Genomic DNA, 17,645 nt, shown 5'->3' on the forward strand with positions numbered 1-17,645 from the left:
AATAAAATTCATCTGGAAGAACAAAAATATCAAAGGAATCAATAAAAAATATACAAAGGAATGTGGCCTCATACTATAAGAATTCAATTATGTTACAAAGAAGTAATCATGAAAATAATCTTATGCTTGCTAAGACATAGAGTGGTGGACAAGAATAGATTAGGTATACAATAAGCAGTAGTAAATGACTATAGTAATTTAGTATTTAATAAATCAAAAGATCAAGGTTTTGGGGTAAGAATATACAATGTGACCAAATTGTTGAGAAAATATGAAAGCACTTTGACAGAAAGTAGGATTATACCAGCATCTTACACTTTTATAGATAAGTTCAAAATAAGTAAATGATTTCAACATAAAAATTTGGGGAATAAAAAATGTATTTAGTAGATCTATTTATAAAGCAAGAACTTATCAGAAATAGAAAGAGTCACAGGAAGCAAAATGGATAATTTTGATTACAAAATTAGTTTTTTTTTTTTCCACAAACAAAATTAATACAGAAAAAAATTAGAAGAAAAAAATAGGTAAAAAATTGCAGTAAATTTCTCTAATAAAAGCCTGATTTCTTTCTTGATTTTGAATTCTAAAAGTGCTTTTTACTAGAAATAGAAAAAAGAAACAGCTGAGAACTTAACAAATAAATCATAAACTTCCTAAAAATCTCAAATAATACATACCAATTTCTATAAAGTTAAAATATAAGAAATCAATTTGAATGTTGAATCAAATAACTTAATACAAAATTCACCTATATTATCTCATAATCATCTTAGTTTTATTATGTGATAATTAAGTATCCATTTTCTTTTTTTCTTAAATTAATTTTTTTCTCAATAATAGTTTATTTTTCTAAATATATAAATATAGCTTCATTTTTGTAAGATTTGTGTTCCAAATTTTTCTTCCTCTTTCCCTTATTTTCCCTCTCCCTAAGACAGCAAGCAATCTGATATAGGTTAAATATGTGCAATAAAGGTCTCATTTCTTAACTACATCAGGAACTGATCCAAATTTATAAAAAATATAAGCTATTCCCCAGTGGTCAAATGATATGAACAGGCAATCTGTAGAAGAAGAAATTAAAGCTATTAATAGTCACATGAAAAAAATACTCTAAATTACTATTGGTCAGAGAAAGGTGAATTAAAACAACTGTGAGACATTACTTTATACGTATCAGATTAGCTAACATAGAAAAGAAAAATGACAAATCCTGGAGAGGATGTGGAAAATTTGGGATCCCAATGCACTGCTGGTGGAGTTGTAAACAGATCCAACCATTTTGTAGAATAATTTGATACTTGTCCCAAAGGACAATAAAATTGCATATTCTTTAATTCAGAAATACCATCAATAAGTCTGCATCTCAAAGATAAGAAAAAAAGGAGAAAGAATCTATTCATAAAATATATATAGTATTATGTTGCAAGAAATTATGTGGGGGACACTTTCAGGAAAATTTGGAAGGACTAATATTAACTAATGCAAAATGAAGTGAGTAGAACCAGGAGAACATTGTACACAGTAATAGCAACATTGTAAGGATGATCAACTGTGAAAAATTTAGCTACTCTGATCAAGACACTAATCCAAGACAAGACCAAAGGACAAATGATTAAAAATGCTATCCGCCTCCAGAGAAAGAATTGATAAACTCTGAGTGTAGCTTAAAGTATACTTTTAGAATTTTCTTTTTTTTTCATGATTTAATTTATTTATCTGCAGCATAGAATATATATATAAATTTGGATGTCTTTACATTTATAACTGATATCATATTGTTTGTCTTCTTAATGGATGGCAGAATATTAGGAAGGAAAGTATTTGAAACTCAAAATTTTTAAATATTAATTTTGCAAATTTTATATGTACCTGTAAGATATTTAACAAAGTAAACAAAATATATTTTCAAAGGAATTACCAATAGACATATTATAAAATTATTTGCAAAAACTGAGAAAGAAAGCACTATACCAGTATACTTTTATGAAATAAAATTTTCTTAATTCTTAAGCCAAGAAAGGATAAATCACAGGAGAAAAATAGACTAAAATAACAGATAAATATAAGAAAATGTCAAATAAAAATTTTAAAGTATATTTCTGTCAAGCCAACTATAACAATTTATTCATTATGATTACAGTGGATTGGAGTCTTAAGGCTACAATAATTAGTCAACATTAGGAAAGCAATTAATGTATTTCTTTTTAACAATAAGGTCCAAAACCATATAATTATCTGAAGAGGTGCTGAAAATAAAATTTGATAAATAAAACATTCCTTATGCTAAAAAATCCTACAATATTAAAGATACAGAATGTTTTTTCTTGCAATATATATCTAAAATTAATAACAAGCATCATATTCAATGGACATATAGTTGAATATTTTTCTAAAACAAGGAGGTCCACTGTACCCATTATTTCTTTATATAGTACTAGGAAACACTTGCAATAAAAATAAAACAAGAAAAAGAAATTAAAGGCACAATGGTAGGTAAAGAATTGACATAACTATCCCTATTTGTTGACTATATGATGGCTTATTTGGAGAATCCTAGGGAAATAGTAAAGATAGTGAGATAATCAGTGAAGTTGTAGGCTACGGAATAAATCCTTAAAAATGAATTGCATTTTTAATATGAAAATAACAAAATCTAACTAGCAATAACAGCAAAGGAAATTCTCTTCCAAGTAATTACAAAATGTAATATTTGGGATCTACCTACCAAAGCATTTAAAAGGCTTTATATGGATTCATTTATAAGTACTTTTTAAAGAAAAAAATCTTAAAAATAATATTTACTTTCATAACTAGGCTATGTAGCAGCAGCTTTGGGACTCTTAGCCCAGAGATCAGACAATGGATTAGAAAAAGTTTACAGAAAATCTTTTTCTGGTACTGGGTGAAGTTGGTATTGACTGGCAACTCCGTTGCCCATAAGCAATAATGGGTCACAATCCCAGGACAGAGAAAAGCACTTATTATCAATCAGAAGGGAGCTGGGGTCTTGGTCACAGTTCCAGAGCCCAGAGGAGTACTTGTGGCTGCAAAAGAACAATGGTCCTTCTTGGGGAAAGACCAGAGTACAGACCAGTAGAGGAGTGGCTAATTTTCTTCCACAGTATCATCACTTTGGGAATACTAAAACTTGCAGGCCTCCAAAACTAGTCCAAAAACAGAAGCAACAAAAAGCCTTTACTAACATAATACCACCCCATCCCTAGATGAGCAGAGTTGAAATTTAACATAAAATTCAAAGTCAATAAATAGGATTGGGAAATTTAGCAAAAAGCAGCAATAAAAATTTGACCATAAAAAGCTACCTATGATGGCAGTAAAAACCAAGATTTAAACTTAGATAACAACAATGTCAAAACAATTACAAATAAAACCTCAAAGAAAAATGCTAATTGCATAAAGGTCAACAAAAATTCCTGGAAGAAATGAAAGAAATAATACTGGGTAAAATTTAGGAAAAGGAATGAGAATGATGCAAGAAAATTATGAAAAGAGAATTAACAACTTGTTTAAAGAGGCAAAAAAATACTTAATAAAATGTCATCTTAAAATTGGTCTAATTTTAAAATTGTCCTACTTATAAAAGTGGTACAACAAACTGAAGAAAAAACTCCTTTCAAAGCATAGTAGGCCAAATGAAAAAGAAGGTATAAAATTCACTGAAGGAAATATTTCCTTAAAATTAGAATTGGGGAGTAAGAAGCTAATGATTATGTGAGATATCAAGAAAAAACAAAGTTCAAAAGAATGAAAAAAAACATCATGAAATATTTCATTGCAAAACAATTGACCTGTTAAATAAATTGAGGAAAGATAATTTAAGCATTATTGGACTTCCTCAAAAAGAACCTAGATATTATCTTTCTAGAAATTATAAAAGAAAAACTGCTTCTGCTATCTTAGAACTTAGAGGTTAAATAGAAATTGAAAGACTCCTCTGTCTACTTCCTGGAAAAAAATAAACAAAATGAAAATTTTAGCAGGAAAAAGTTAGCAAAATTCTAGAGCTCCCAGGTCAAGGAGAAAATATTGCAAGCAGCTAGAAAGAAACATTCAAATATTGTGAAACCACTGTTAGGATCACACAAGATAATGCAGACAAAGGAGCTAGGATTACAACCAAGCCTAACCTACTAAGCAAAGTTCAGTATAATCAATTGGGGGAAAATGGACAATTAGTGAAATGGAGGACTTTCAAGAATGCCTAATGAAAAGATAACAGCTGAATAGAAAAATCTGACATTAAAACACTAGACTCAAGAGAAGAATAAAAAGATCAACAGAAAGAGTAATCTAAGGAAATCCATGGAACTTTTATAGTAGAGGGAAAAATGAGGTGATAGCAATATTTGAATCTCATTATTACTGGAATTAGTTCAAAGAAAGAAGAATACACACAGTTGGGTATAGAAATCTATCTTTCTCAACAGGAGAGGAGGGGAAGATAGGGAAGTGGTTGATAGGTACTTTGGAGGAGACAGTGATCAGGAGAAGACTGACTTTTGAAGTGTGACAGGATAAAAAAGAAAGGGAAAAAAATAGGAAAACTGGAATAGAGGGAAATTCATTTAGAGATCATAACTGTGAATGTGAACAGAATAAATTAAATATTCCTAAATAGGAACATGATTAGTTGTTGTTCACTCTCAAAGATGACAAAAATGACTTCACTATGTTAGAGTCCAGTTAGTGTGTTTGATTATGGGTGATCTGACCAATATGAGCTAGGAATGTTCTGCCACAGGTTGGACACAAATGGTCTTTATGAAGATTTGGGGTGGATCCTCTAGTTTTGCTCTTCTTACATTTCTTTTGAGCTAATTTAATAATGCTTTGTTTATAAAACACAGCACCTCTGAGAGGGTATGCCGTGGTGGGGGGAGGGGTCCTGTGCCAATGTCTCTCATGTCATACATCCAATTCTAAAATTCTTGAGAGAAAAAACTTGTATTACTTTTTCTTATCACTAGTCCTATGAGGCCTTGCCCTGTGTGAGTTCTTCATAAAATAGTCTTTTTCACAGTCATACACTTGGCATTTGAATTTTGTGATAAGCCCAATGTAGTTGTGCTCTCTGCAGTAAAGTTTGAATGCTTTGCAGTTTAATTTGAGAAGGGACCTCAGAATCTGGTATTTTGTACTGCCTAGTGATTTTCATCATCTTCCTAAGACAATTCAAATGGAAGTGATTCGATTTCCTGACATGACACTGGCACATGGTACAAGTTTCATATGCATAAGGTCAGCACAATGACTCTGTAGAACTTCAGTTTGGTAGTTAGTCTAATAACTGCCCTCTCCCACACTTTCCTTTGAAGCTTACAAACACTGAGCTACCTCTGGCAATGTATATATTGACTTCATTGTCAATATGTACATTTCTAGAGAATACAAGAACAATATCATTTTTAAGGTAGTCAGAAGGTATCTACATAGATAAAGGGCATATATATTAATTAATCATATTAGAATGATTTCCAAAATAAGAATGTAGGAGTGAGAAAGAGGAATGTATTGGGAAGAGGAAAAAGAGAGAGGTAGAACAAGTCAAATTTTCTCACATAAAAGAAGCACAGAAGGAAGAGTTTTTATAGTGTAGGGGAACATGAGGTAATAGTAGAAGGCAGTACTTGAGTATAACTATTTACATAGAAAAAAATGCTCTTAATCATTACTGATGAGAGAGATGAAAATCAAAACAATCCTATTATATCAACTAGCACCTATAAGAAATAACAAATGTTGGACAGAAAGAGGGAAACCAGGTATAACAATAAACTGTTGGTGGAGTAGTGGACTGGTCCAAATATTCTGCACAACCATCTGGAATTATGTCCAGAAGGTTTTAAAAGCTTATATAAATATACAAATATATTTTTAATAGTGGCAAAGTATTAGAAATTAAGGAGATGCTCTTCAATTGAGGAATGACTGAACATGTTGTGGTATATGATTCTGATATATGAAATGATGAAGCAGGGATAGTTTAAGAAAAAAATTGGCAAGACTTATTTAAACTGAAGTGAAATGAAGTGAAAAATATCAGATTATCTTGTATAGTGACAGTAATGTTATACTGATGATCAACTGTGAAAGACTTAGCTAATCTAATTAACATAGTGATCTGAGACAATTCCAAAGGACTCCTGATGATAAAATGCTACCCACCTATAAAGAGAGAACTGATGAATTCTAAATGCAAACTGAAGTATAATTTTCTCACTTTCTTTATTTTTCTTGCATTTTTATGATATGGCAAAAAAGGAAATATGTTTTGTATAATTTTTAAAGTGTGGTGATATCAGAAAAAAGACATCAATTAACTTTTAATTTTTCTTTAAATGTAGGTATGATAGTCAATATTTATTAAAAGGAGTGGAATTATATTTAAGCAGCCAATTTAAAGTTAATAAAATGTACACAAATGTCTAAGTAAAATATTTATTATTGGCAATTCCAAAACCCCAAAATGTTAAGTTTCTAGATAAAATAAAATTACTTAAAATAAACAAATTAATTCCCTAACTCTAAATAAATAACGGCGAAAAGATTTTGACCTCAAAAAGGCCCTTTTAATAAAGCAACAAAGTATATATGTAGGATATTATTAACAGTGTTTTTGAAGCAATATCTTTTTGTTCAAGTTTTCTTCTTCAAAGTTTATTATTGAGATTGTGTTTCATTGTACTAAATTCGAACACATTTAACCAAGTTTAAAGTTTTACTTTGCCTAAAGGTGAGTAAACTAGTTTCTTCACCATTCTTCACTATTGCATGGAATTAGTTTGTAAAGGTGGCAACATTCCAATTTCACAAGCTACTATAAAAAATCTCCATCTACTGTCACTTACCAGCAAGCCTCCCAAGACCTCCATTACCAAGCCCAGCATCTTCTTCAATTTCTTCTAGCTCCTCTATATCTAATCCAAGCTGAAAATGAAGGAAAAATGAGATTGGTTACGGCTTCAAATGTAATGTCATATCTGAGATAGGAACCACAGACACATTCTAAGCCAAAAATTGATAAATAACTTGAGCACCTTCCTTTACCATTGAAATCTCAGGCCACTTCAGACACAAACATTTCTATGATATGGAAGTCTTTATAAGCTTAGGACAAGTCTGACATTTGTCTGGTCTATATAATCAAGAAGGTTATGAAAAAGTATGAAGTAACACAACTGTTAGCATCTCATAACCATTTAATATTTAAGGAGCATACTTTTCCATTTGGTACAGAATGAGATATATTTGTTTCCAAAAGATCAGTAAGTTACTGCTCTGACTTGAAAACAAGAAACCTTAGGTAGCACAAGTTGAAAGGAATTTTAGTCATGCCTGTCTTTTCTTGCTATAGAATAGACAGGTAGAATTTGGATTCCCATGCCACTGAATGAAATTTTGGAATTCCACTGATATAAATGATCTGCTATATAGGTTATATGGGTTCATATAAAATTACAATGAATGAATTTTTAGAAAATTTTGGGGGATCTAGAAGTTTAGCTAGAGGCAGAAACTGAAATGATATTTTCATTATATAACTAAATAGAAAGTGGAATTAGGTAAGGAGTTTGGAAAACAAGCCACAAACTTGAAAACTAGTTCAATGGAGATCTTTTATTATCTGAATACCTACTGCAACTCTTTCTTTTCCAAGGATAGAACAGCTTTATTACTTTATTACTATTACTTCATGGCTTGCATTAATAATGTGAATGAATAGATAGAAAATTAATAAGATTTTAAATGATATTTAAATCTGATTTTTATTCTATTATTTAATTTTTTCTTTAATGATATTTAATCCTAATTCTCATCAAGGAAAAAAAGAAAATGATTAATAAAGTATATATGATGGGAATTTATGATCTAAAAAAGGGAAAGCTTGTAGTAATTTGACATACATCCTTGATTCCTGTGTTCTCCTTTGAAAGACAAATCAATTAGTAGAGTTTGTTTATTATATAACCAAAGACAACAGGAAGCATTTCATGACATACTTCTAATATAAAAATATCTTTTGCAGAGGATCTGGATATAAAGAAATTTTAAGAACTTATTAAGATCTCTCAGTTAAATGCATGTTATACTTTAATATTTGGAAACTTCAAGGCAAAAGTAGAAAAATATGACTAAGAAATAAGTAATCAGAGGCAAAAGGCTTGTAGAATACATAGAAGCCTTATGCCTATATGTGACGAATATTTCAGTTAGAGGAGCATCCAACTGCTCTAGACATCATAACCCTAATTAACATCTGTAAAAATGTAATTGATTATATTTCTGAAATTAGTCAGTGATGTGGAAGTTAAATATTGATCAGCTATTTTTATGTAGTCAAACTGCCCAATTATTAGAACAAAGATTAAAGCCAAAATCAAATTAGAAGCAAGGGAAAAATGAGAAGATAGGGATCACAATTGAAATAACACAACTTGACCTATTTAAATAAGTTGATGATGCTGAAAAAATAGAAAAATGATAAAAACACATAACTTATAATGTAAAGAGTGATGAATTTGGAGTCATAACAGATGTAAATTCAAATTCTGTCATTGACACATACTAGTTGATTACCACAGGCAAATAACAATCTTTCCAATACTAGAAAATGGGAAAACATCTATAATATTTATTTCACAGTTACTGTGAAGATAATATGAGAAAATTTATATAAAGCACTTTTAAATATTAAAGTACAAAATAAATGTTACTAATTATTTTTATCATCACATTGCCATTTCCTAGGAAAGTTTAACTGACAAATTAATTATCATATCAAAATTAATTAATTAATTAATTAAGATATCAAAAGATACAAGATATTGTCTCAGACAACAATATTTGATCTTCGCAAGTGGAGAGACAGCAACCAAAAGGAATAATAGTTTAAAATATATAATTTTAATATCATTAAATCAGTATTGATTAGAGAACTACAAATTAAAACAACTTTGAGATGCCATTTTATCTGCTGGTTTAGCAAACTAAAATGAGAGAAGAAGAAAGCATCAGATGTTGGAAGGGATGTGGAAAAGCTAGAGTACAGATTCATTTTTGCTGAAATTGTGAACTGATCCAACTATTCTGGAGAGAAATCTGAAATTATGAGAAAAAATTATTGAACTATTTGATTCAGAATACAAATTCTATTTCCAAAGATTAAAGAAAAGGATCTATATGTTCTAAAATATTTATGGCACCTCTATTTTTGGTGACAAAGAATTTAAATCCATTTAAATAGGGAATGCCTATCAATTGGGGAATGGTTGAATAAATTGTAGATGATTAATTTTAGAAAAACATGGAAAGACTTGCATGAAGTAATAAAGAATGAAATTAGGAGAACCAAAAGAATACTGTGTATAGTTATAGCAATATTGCTTTAAGGACAAATTTGAGCAAATATGTAATTTTGACTATTGGAAATATCCAAATTAATTATAAAGGACATGTAAAGAAAAATAATATCTTCACCCAGAGAAAGAATTGATAAATAGAAATATGTATAGAAAACTATAACTATATAATTATATACAATACATACATATGTAAACACACACATAAATATTTATAGGTGTATGTATATACACATACACACCTATTTGTGTCTAAATGTACTTATCTCTAGGATGAGAGCAAAGGAAGAAAAAAGGGGAAAAAGAAATTTATATGATAATTTTGTTGTATATTTTAAAGGAATAGCAAATTGTACATAGTAGATTTGAAGTTTCAAGTGAACTCATTCTTTTTTTAAATGAACTATGTTATGGAGATACTTGGCTTATTCCTTAAATTAAAAAAGAAAACAATCATTTAATTTGGTCTTATTTTGGAGTTGTTTCTTTGCATATGATCAAATTACATAAGAGTTCCTGAAATATATCACTAGAGACAAAGTAGAATTACAAATATGTTTTGCAGAATAAGTTGACATTTTTCCAGTCCATGTTAGTTTAGAAAGATAGAAAGATATGCAGACATTGGGATGGGGGCTGAACAGAACACCAATGTAGAGTAGCAGCAGTTCAGCAGAGGCTTAGCAGTCAGTGATGTGGTAGGAATGAGGATAATTCCAGCATACAGGGATGATAAGGAATATGAACACCAAAGCAAGAAAGACTTCAGCAGAAAGAGCTCCAAGGTACTAGCACTGGCAACAAAAGGAGCCCAAATCAGGATCACACTAGATTTAGCAGCTACCACATTAAAAGAATGTAGAGGTTAAAAATATATTTTGAAAGGCAAAAGATCTATAATTATAATCAGGAATAACCTACCTAACAAAATGAAGTATGATCCTATGGGGGGAAATTGACATTTAATGAAATATAAGACTTGCAAATATTTCTAATGAAATGACAAGAGCTGAATATGAAATTTGATATTTAAAAACAACACTCAAGAAAAACATAGAAAAGTAAACACAAGGGAGAGATAACAAGGGACTAAACAAGATTATGCAATTTACATTCTTAAGTGAAGAGGAGATACATGTAATTCTGCAGAACTTTATCATCATGAGAACTCTTTGAGAAAATATTATTAGATAGAAGATCTGGATGTGATTTTATTATGTTTGGATGACCTCACAAGAAGAATCTTAGGATGGGGAAGGAGGAATGTGCTAAAAGAGGGAGAAAGGAGAGGAAGAATGAAGAACATTGTTTGACACAAATGAGGCATGAAAGGAAAATTTATACAATGGAAAGGGCAATGGGGGTAGTGATACAAAAGGCTATGTTCAAACTTCACTCTCATCTGAATTATTTCAAAGAGGGAAGAATAAACAAACATTGGCGCACAAAAAGTCATCTTACACAATAGGGCAGTGGGAGAGATGGGGTCAAAAGAAAAGGGGAATAGAAGACAGAAAGGTAGATTGAGGGAAGCAGTGGTCAGAAGCAAAACAAATTCATTAGAAGGGGACAAGTAACAAATATAAGAAAACATGATAAAGGAAAATATAAAAGTTAGCGATTATAATTTTGAATATGAATGGATTAAATTCAGCCATAAAACAGAAGTATATATGTAGAGTTAAAATAAGGAACCAAAAAGAATCTACTATACTTCAGTTGATAAAAAGAAGATAAAGAAAGTCATCATGATCTCAAAAGAAAAGCAAAATTGGATTTTATTTAAAGACACAAACAGAAAATTTTTTTTTGAGAAAAGGCATCATTGAAAAATACATAATATTAATACTGAATATGTGTGTGTCAAATGTCATGGCATACAAATTCTTAAAGGAAAAGTTAAATGAGTTTCAAGAAAGAAAGAGTAAATCTATACTAGTGTGGGATCCCAATTTTTCCCTTTCAGAACTACATAAATCTAATCATAATAAAGTTGACATAGAAATCAAGGAAATTAATAAAGTTTTATAAAAGTTAGATATGATAAATATCTGGAGAATATTGAATGAAGATAAAAAAGCAGCATACCAATTTCTCAACTGTGCATGGTACATCACAAAAAATGACCATAAAAATCTCACAAACAACTGCAGAAAAATTAAACTTAAGGACCAAAATTCAATGAAACATTAAATTTAATAAAGGGCATCCTTTAATAGAACAGATTAAAATTTAATTTAAAAATTAAATAACACTTAAAGGATAAAAAAAGAGCCTCTTAAAAGATAAATTATGGAAACAATCAACAATTTTATTAAAAATGATGACAAAAATGATCAAAACTTGGGGGATTAAATCAAAGCAGTTTTTGGGATCTCTAAATAGGTACATCAATAAAAGAGAGAAGGAATAGATAAATGCACTAAAAGAGTTTTAAAAATAACAAATTAAAAGGCCCAATTAAGCATCAGTATAAAAATTTTGAAGCTCAAAGGAGATATAAAGACAACTAAAAGTTTTAAAAAATCATTAAATTAATAATAAAAGCAGGAGCTGACATTTGGCTGGGGGAGGGAAAGCAAAATAAACCATTTGCTATTTAATGTATAAAAAAATTTATCAGTATAAGAATGAAAAAAGTGAATTTCACAACCAATAAAGAGGTAATAAAAGCAATTATCTGAAGTATTTTTGTCCAACTATATGTCAATTAAACTGACAACCTGAATGAAATTAGATAAATATTTACAAAAATATAAATTGCTCAGATTAACAGAACAGAAAATAGAATACTTTAAAATGTTGTCTTAGAAAACACAAATAGAATAAACCATAAGTGGACTTGCTAAGGGAAAAAAACACCAAGATCAAACAGATTAATTAATTCTAGGAAACATTAATTCCAATATTACATAAACTATTTGAAAAAATAAGTAAAAAAATCCTGCCAAATACCTTTTATGATACAAATATTGTCTTCAAACTAAATCAGAGAAAGAAAACTATAAACTAATTTCTCTAATGAATATTAATACATTTTAAAAGAAATACTAGCAAGGAAATTACAGTAATAAATCACAAAAATCTTACACTACTTATAGGCTTGATTTATACTAAGAATGAAGGACCTGTTCAATATTATCAAAGCCATAAGCATAATTGACCATATCAGCAACAAAAACAACAAAAATCTCAAGTTTAATTCAATAGATGCAGAAAAAGCTTTTGACAAAATACATTTATTCCTGATAATACCACTGTAGAGCACAAGAAAAAATGGAGCTTTGAAAAAACTTTTATTTCATTTCTTAAAATGAAACTCATTTACTTAAAATGAAAAGTAGTTATCTAACAAAAAAAACCCAGGAACAATAAAGGAAGTAATAGGGATAAGCTAGAAGCCTTTCCAATAGTATAGTAAAAATGTCTACTATCACCATTATGATTCAATATTGTACAAGAAATGCCAGCTATAGGATATGAACAGACAATTCTCAAATGAAGAAATTGAAACTATTTTTAGCCATATGAAAAGATGCTCCAAATCATTATTAATCCAAGAAATGCAAATTAAGACAACTCTTCGATACCATACACACATACCTCTCAGATTGGCTAGGATGACAGGAAAAGATAATGCAGAATGTTGGAGGGGATGTGGGAAAACTGGGGCACTGATACATTGTTGGTAGAATTGTGAACATATCTAGCCATTCTGAGGAGTGATTTGGAACTATGCTAAAAAAGTTATCAAACTGTGCATACCCTTTGATCCAGCAGTGTTACTACTGGGCTTATTATATCCCAAAGAGATCTTAAAGAAAGGAAAGGGACCTGTGTGTGCAGAAATGTTTGTGGAGGAGGGCTCTCTTTGTAGTGGCCAGAAACTGGAAACTGAGTGGATGCCCTTCAATTGGAGAATGGCTGAATAAATTGTGGTATATGAATGCTCCAGCAGGATGAATTACAGAGAGCCTTGGAAAGACTTACATGAACTGATGCTGAGTGAAATGAGCAGGAGCAGGAGATCATTATATATTTCAACAACAATATATATGATGATTAATTCTGATGGATGTGGCCCTCTTCAACAATGAGATGAAATAAATCAGCTCCAATAGAATAGTAATGAATTGAACCAGCTACACCCAGGGAAGAACTCAGGGAAATGAGTGTAAACCACTACATAGTATTACCAATCCCTCTATTTTTGTCTCCCTGCATTTTTGATTTCCTTCACAGGTTAATTGTACACTATTTCAAAGTCTGATTCTTTTTGTGCAGCAAAATAACTATATGGACATGTATACATATATTGTATTTAACATACACTTTAACATATTTAACATGTATTGGTCTACCTGACATCTGGGGGAGGGGGTAAGGGGAAGGAGGGAAAAAATTGGAACAAAAGGTTTTGCAACTGTCAATACTGAAAAATTATCTATGTATATATCTTGTAAATAAAAAGCTATAATAAAAAAGGAATAATAAGGTGCCTCACAACCAAAAAAAAAAAAAAAAGAAAGAAAGAAAAGAAAAGAAATGCCAGCTATAGTAATAAAAAAGAAAAAGAAACTAAAGGAATAAGCTGAGGCAGAGAGGAAACAAACAAAACCATTGTTTACCTATAGAATCCTAGAGAGTCAAATATAAAATTTATCAAAACAATGAATTCTTTTTGCAGAAGTTTAAGGTTATAAAACAAATTCACAAAAGTCATCAGCATTTCTGAATATTACTAAAAAATTCATTAGGAGGAAACATCAACAGAAATTCCATTTAAAAAACCACAGAGAGTCTACCTATCAATTCATACAAAGTTTTGTAATTTTATAATTACAAAATGCCTTTTATACAAATAGACATCTAAATAATTGGAAGAATAAAAATCACTCATGCCAATAGAATCAAAATTATGTCTGAATAAATTTACTTATTTATTCAGTGACATATCAATCAAACTACCAAAATAGTACTTTATAGAACTAGAGAAATAAAAACAAAATTCCTCTGAAAGACCAAATAGCCAAAAATAACAGGGAATAAAATAGGAAGGAAAGGAGAATTAGTTATACTAGACAAAGTTATTTGGTATTAAGAAAGAAATAGAGAGAATCTGTTCAGTAGAGCCAATCAGGAACACAATATACAGAAACAAATGAACATAGTGAGCTTGTGTTTGATAAATCCAAAGATCCCAGCTATTAGGGCAACAACTCATTACTTGATAAAAATTGTTGGGAAAATTAGAAAAGAATGTGACAAAAGCTAGGCATAGACCAACATCTCACATTGAACAAGATAAGTTCAAAATGTGTTCATGACTTAGACATCAACATATCAGCACAGCAGGGATGGAATTATTTGTCAGATCTATGGCTAATGGGAAGAATTTCTGACCAAGCAACACAGAGAGAGATTCAGGAGAGATAAAATGGATAATTTTGATTATATAAAATTTAAAGCTTTATGTAATAATAAAAACAATGCAGCTAAAATGAAAAAGAAGCTAGAAAATGGAAGCTTTTTAGTAAATATTTCAAAAAAGTCTTATTTCTCAAATATAGAGGCAATTGAACCAAATTTATTAGAATAAGAGGCATTCAATTGATAAATGGACAAAAAACATAAATATGCAGTTTTCAAAGGAAGGAATCAAAGTTATCAATAGCTATAAAAAATGCTCTGAATCACCATTAATTAGAGAAATGAAATTTAAAACAATTTTGAAGTATCATCTCATACCTGTCATATTGACTGACTGACAAAAAAAAAAAAAAAGAAATGACAAATGCTGGAGGAAATGTGAGAAAATAGATTCCCTAATACACTATTATTGGTGGAGCTGCGAACCTGGTCCAATCATTCTGAAAAGCAATTTGGAACTATTTCCAGAAGGCTATTAAACTGTGCATATTATAGTCTTTAACCTAGCAATGCTGCTTTTAGAACTAAAAATCAAAGAGAAAAAAAAATTACAAAAGTAATTATATGGGGACAAACCAGAACCATTCCTCATAAGATCAGAGGTGAAACAAGCTTCCTCACTATCACTATTACAATAATATTACAATATTATATTAGAAATGTTAGCTTTGATAATAAAAGGAGAAAAAGAGATGAAAGAAATTAGAGTAGGTAACGAGGAAACCAAATTATCACTTTTTGCAAATGATATGATGGTATTCTTAGAGAACCCTAGAGATTCAACTAAAGAACTACTAGATACAATCCACAACTTTAGCAACGTTGCAGGATACAAAATAAATCTACATAAATCATTTTTATATATTTTTATATTTTACCAACAAAGTTCAGCAGCAAGATATACGAAGAAAAATTCCATTTAAAATAACTGTCAACAATATAAAATATTTGGGGGTCTATTTGCCAAGGCAAAGTTAAGAACTGTATGAACACAACTACAAAGCACTTTCCACACAAAGAAAGTCAAATCTAATCAATTGGAAAAAGATCAAGTGCTCAGGGGTAGTCTGAGTGAACATAATAAAAATAACAATACTACTACCTAAATTATTCTACTTATTCAGTGCCATACCAATCAAACTCCCAAGAAATTATTTTATAGATCTAGAAAAAATAATAACATAGTTCATCTGAACAAAAGATCAAGAATTTCAAAGGAATTAATGAAAAATGCAAATGAAGGTGGCGTAGCTGTGCCAGACTATATTATAAAATAGTGATCATCAAAACCATTTGGTACTGGCTAAGAAATAGAACAGTTGATCAGTGGAATAGGTTAGGTTCACAGGACAAAATAGTCAATAACTATAGTAATCTAGTGTTTGATGAACCCCAAGACCCCAGCTTTTGGGATAAGAACTCACTATTTGACAAAAATTGCTGGGAAAATTGGAAACTGTGGCAGAAACTAGGTATTGATCTATGCCTAACACCATACACCAAGATAAGATCAAATTGGGTTTATGATTTAAACATAAAAGAGTGATATTATAAGCAAATTAGAAGATAGTTTACCTCTCAGATCTGGGGAGAATGAAGGAATTTGTGACTAAAGAAGAACTGAAGCTCATTATTGAACATAAAATAGATTGATTACATTAAATTAAAAAAAAAAATTGTACAACCAAAACTAATGCAGAATGATTGGAAGGGAAGCAATAAATTGGGGAAACATTTTTATATTCAAAGATTCTTATAAAGGCCTCATTTCTAAACTATATAGAGAATTAACTCAAATTTATAAGAATTCAAGCCATTCTCTAATTAATAAATGGTCAAAGGACATAGACAATTTTCAGATGAAGAAATTGGAATCATTTTTAGTCATACGAAAAGGTGCTCTAAATCACTAATGGTCAGAGAAATACAATTAAGACAACTTTGAGGTTCTACTACACACCTCTCAGATTGGCTAATATGACAAGAAAAGATAATGATGAATGTTGGAGGGGATATGGGAAAACTGGGACACTAATACATTATTGGTGGAGTTATTCCATTCTGAAAAGCAATTTGGAACTATGCCCAAAGGGCTATCAAAATGTGCATACCCTTTGATCTAACAGTACTTCTATTAGGCTTATATCTTAAAGAGATATGAATTAAAATATTTGTGGCAGCCCATTTTGTAGTGGCAAGAAACTGGAGAATGAGTGGAATCCCATCAGTTGGAGAATGGCCGAATTAGTTATGATATATAAAATTTATGGAATATTATTTTTCTATAAGAAATGATCAGCAGAATGATTTCAGAGAAGCCTGAAGAGACTTACATGAACTGATGCTAGGTAAAATGAGCAGACCCAGGAGATCATTGTACACAGTAACAACAAGATTATATGATGATCAATTCTGATGGATGTGGCTCTTTTCAACAATGAGATGATTGATGCCAGTTCCAATGATCCCGTGATGAAGAAAAACCATCTATACCCAGAGAAAGGACTATGGGAACTGAGTATGGCTTGCAACATAGCATTTTTATTCTTTTTGTTGTTGTTTGCTTGTATTTTATTTTCTTTCTAATTTTTTTCCCTTTTTGATCTGATTTTTCTTGTGCAACAAGATGATTGTATAAATATGTATGCACATATTGGATTTAACATATATTTTTGTCATGTTTATTATATATTGGATTACTTGCCATATTGGGGAGGGAATGGAAAGAAGGGAGAAAAATTGGAACACAAGGTTTTGTAAGAGTCAATGTTGAAAAATTGTACATGCATATATTTTGAAAATAAAAAAACTTTTTTAAAATCTTGAAAA

At 30.2% G+C, this 17,645-nt stretch overlaps 1 protein-coding gene across 1 annotated transcript in view; it reads right to left on the reverse strand.

Moving 5' to 3' along the window:
• The window catches only part of LOC127549785 (glycogen phosphorylase, liver form), a 97,282-nt gene that overhangs the window by 66,807 nt on the left and 12,830 nt on the right, over window positions 1-17,645 (reverse strand). The window contains exon 3 of the mRNA XM_051978107.1: window positions 6,876-6,954. Coding sequence (XP_051834067.1) covers window positions 6,876-6,954 — 79 coding nt within the window. The remainder of the gene's footprint in view (window positions 1-6,875; window positions 6,955-17,645) is intronic.

Source organism: Antechinus flavipes, chromosome 2, assembly GCF_016432865.1.
Source record: "Antechinus flavipes isolate AdamAnt ecotype Samford, QLD, Australia chromosome 2, AdamAnt_v2, whole genome shotgun sequence".
NCBI classification, from domain to species: Eukaryota; Metazoa; Chordata; class Mammalia; order Dasyuromorphia; family Dasyuridae; genus Antechinus; species Antechinus flavipes.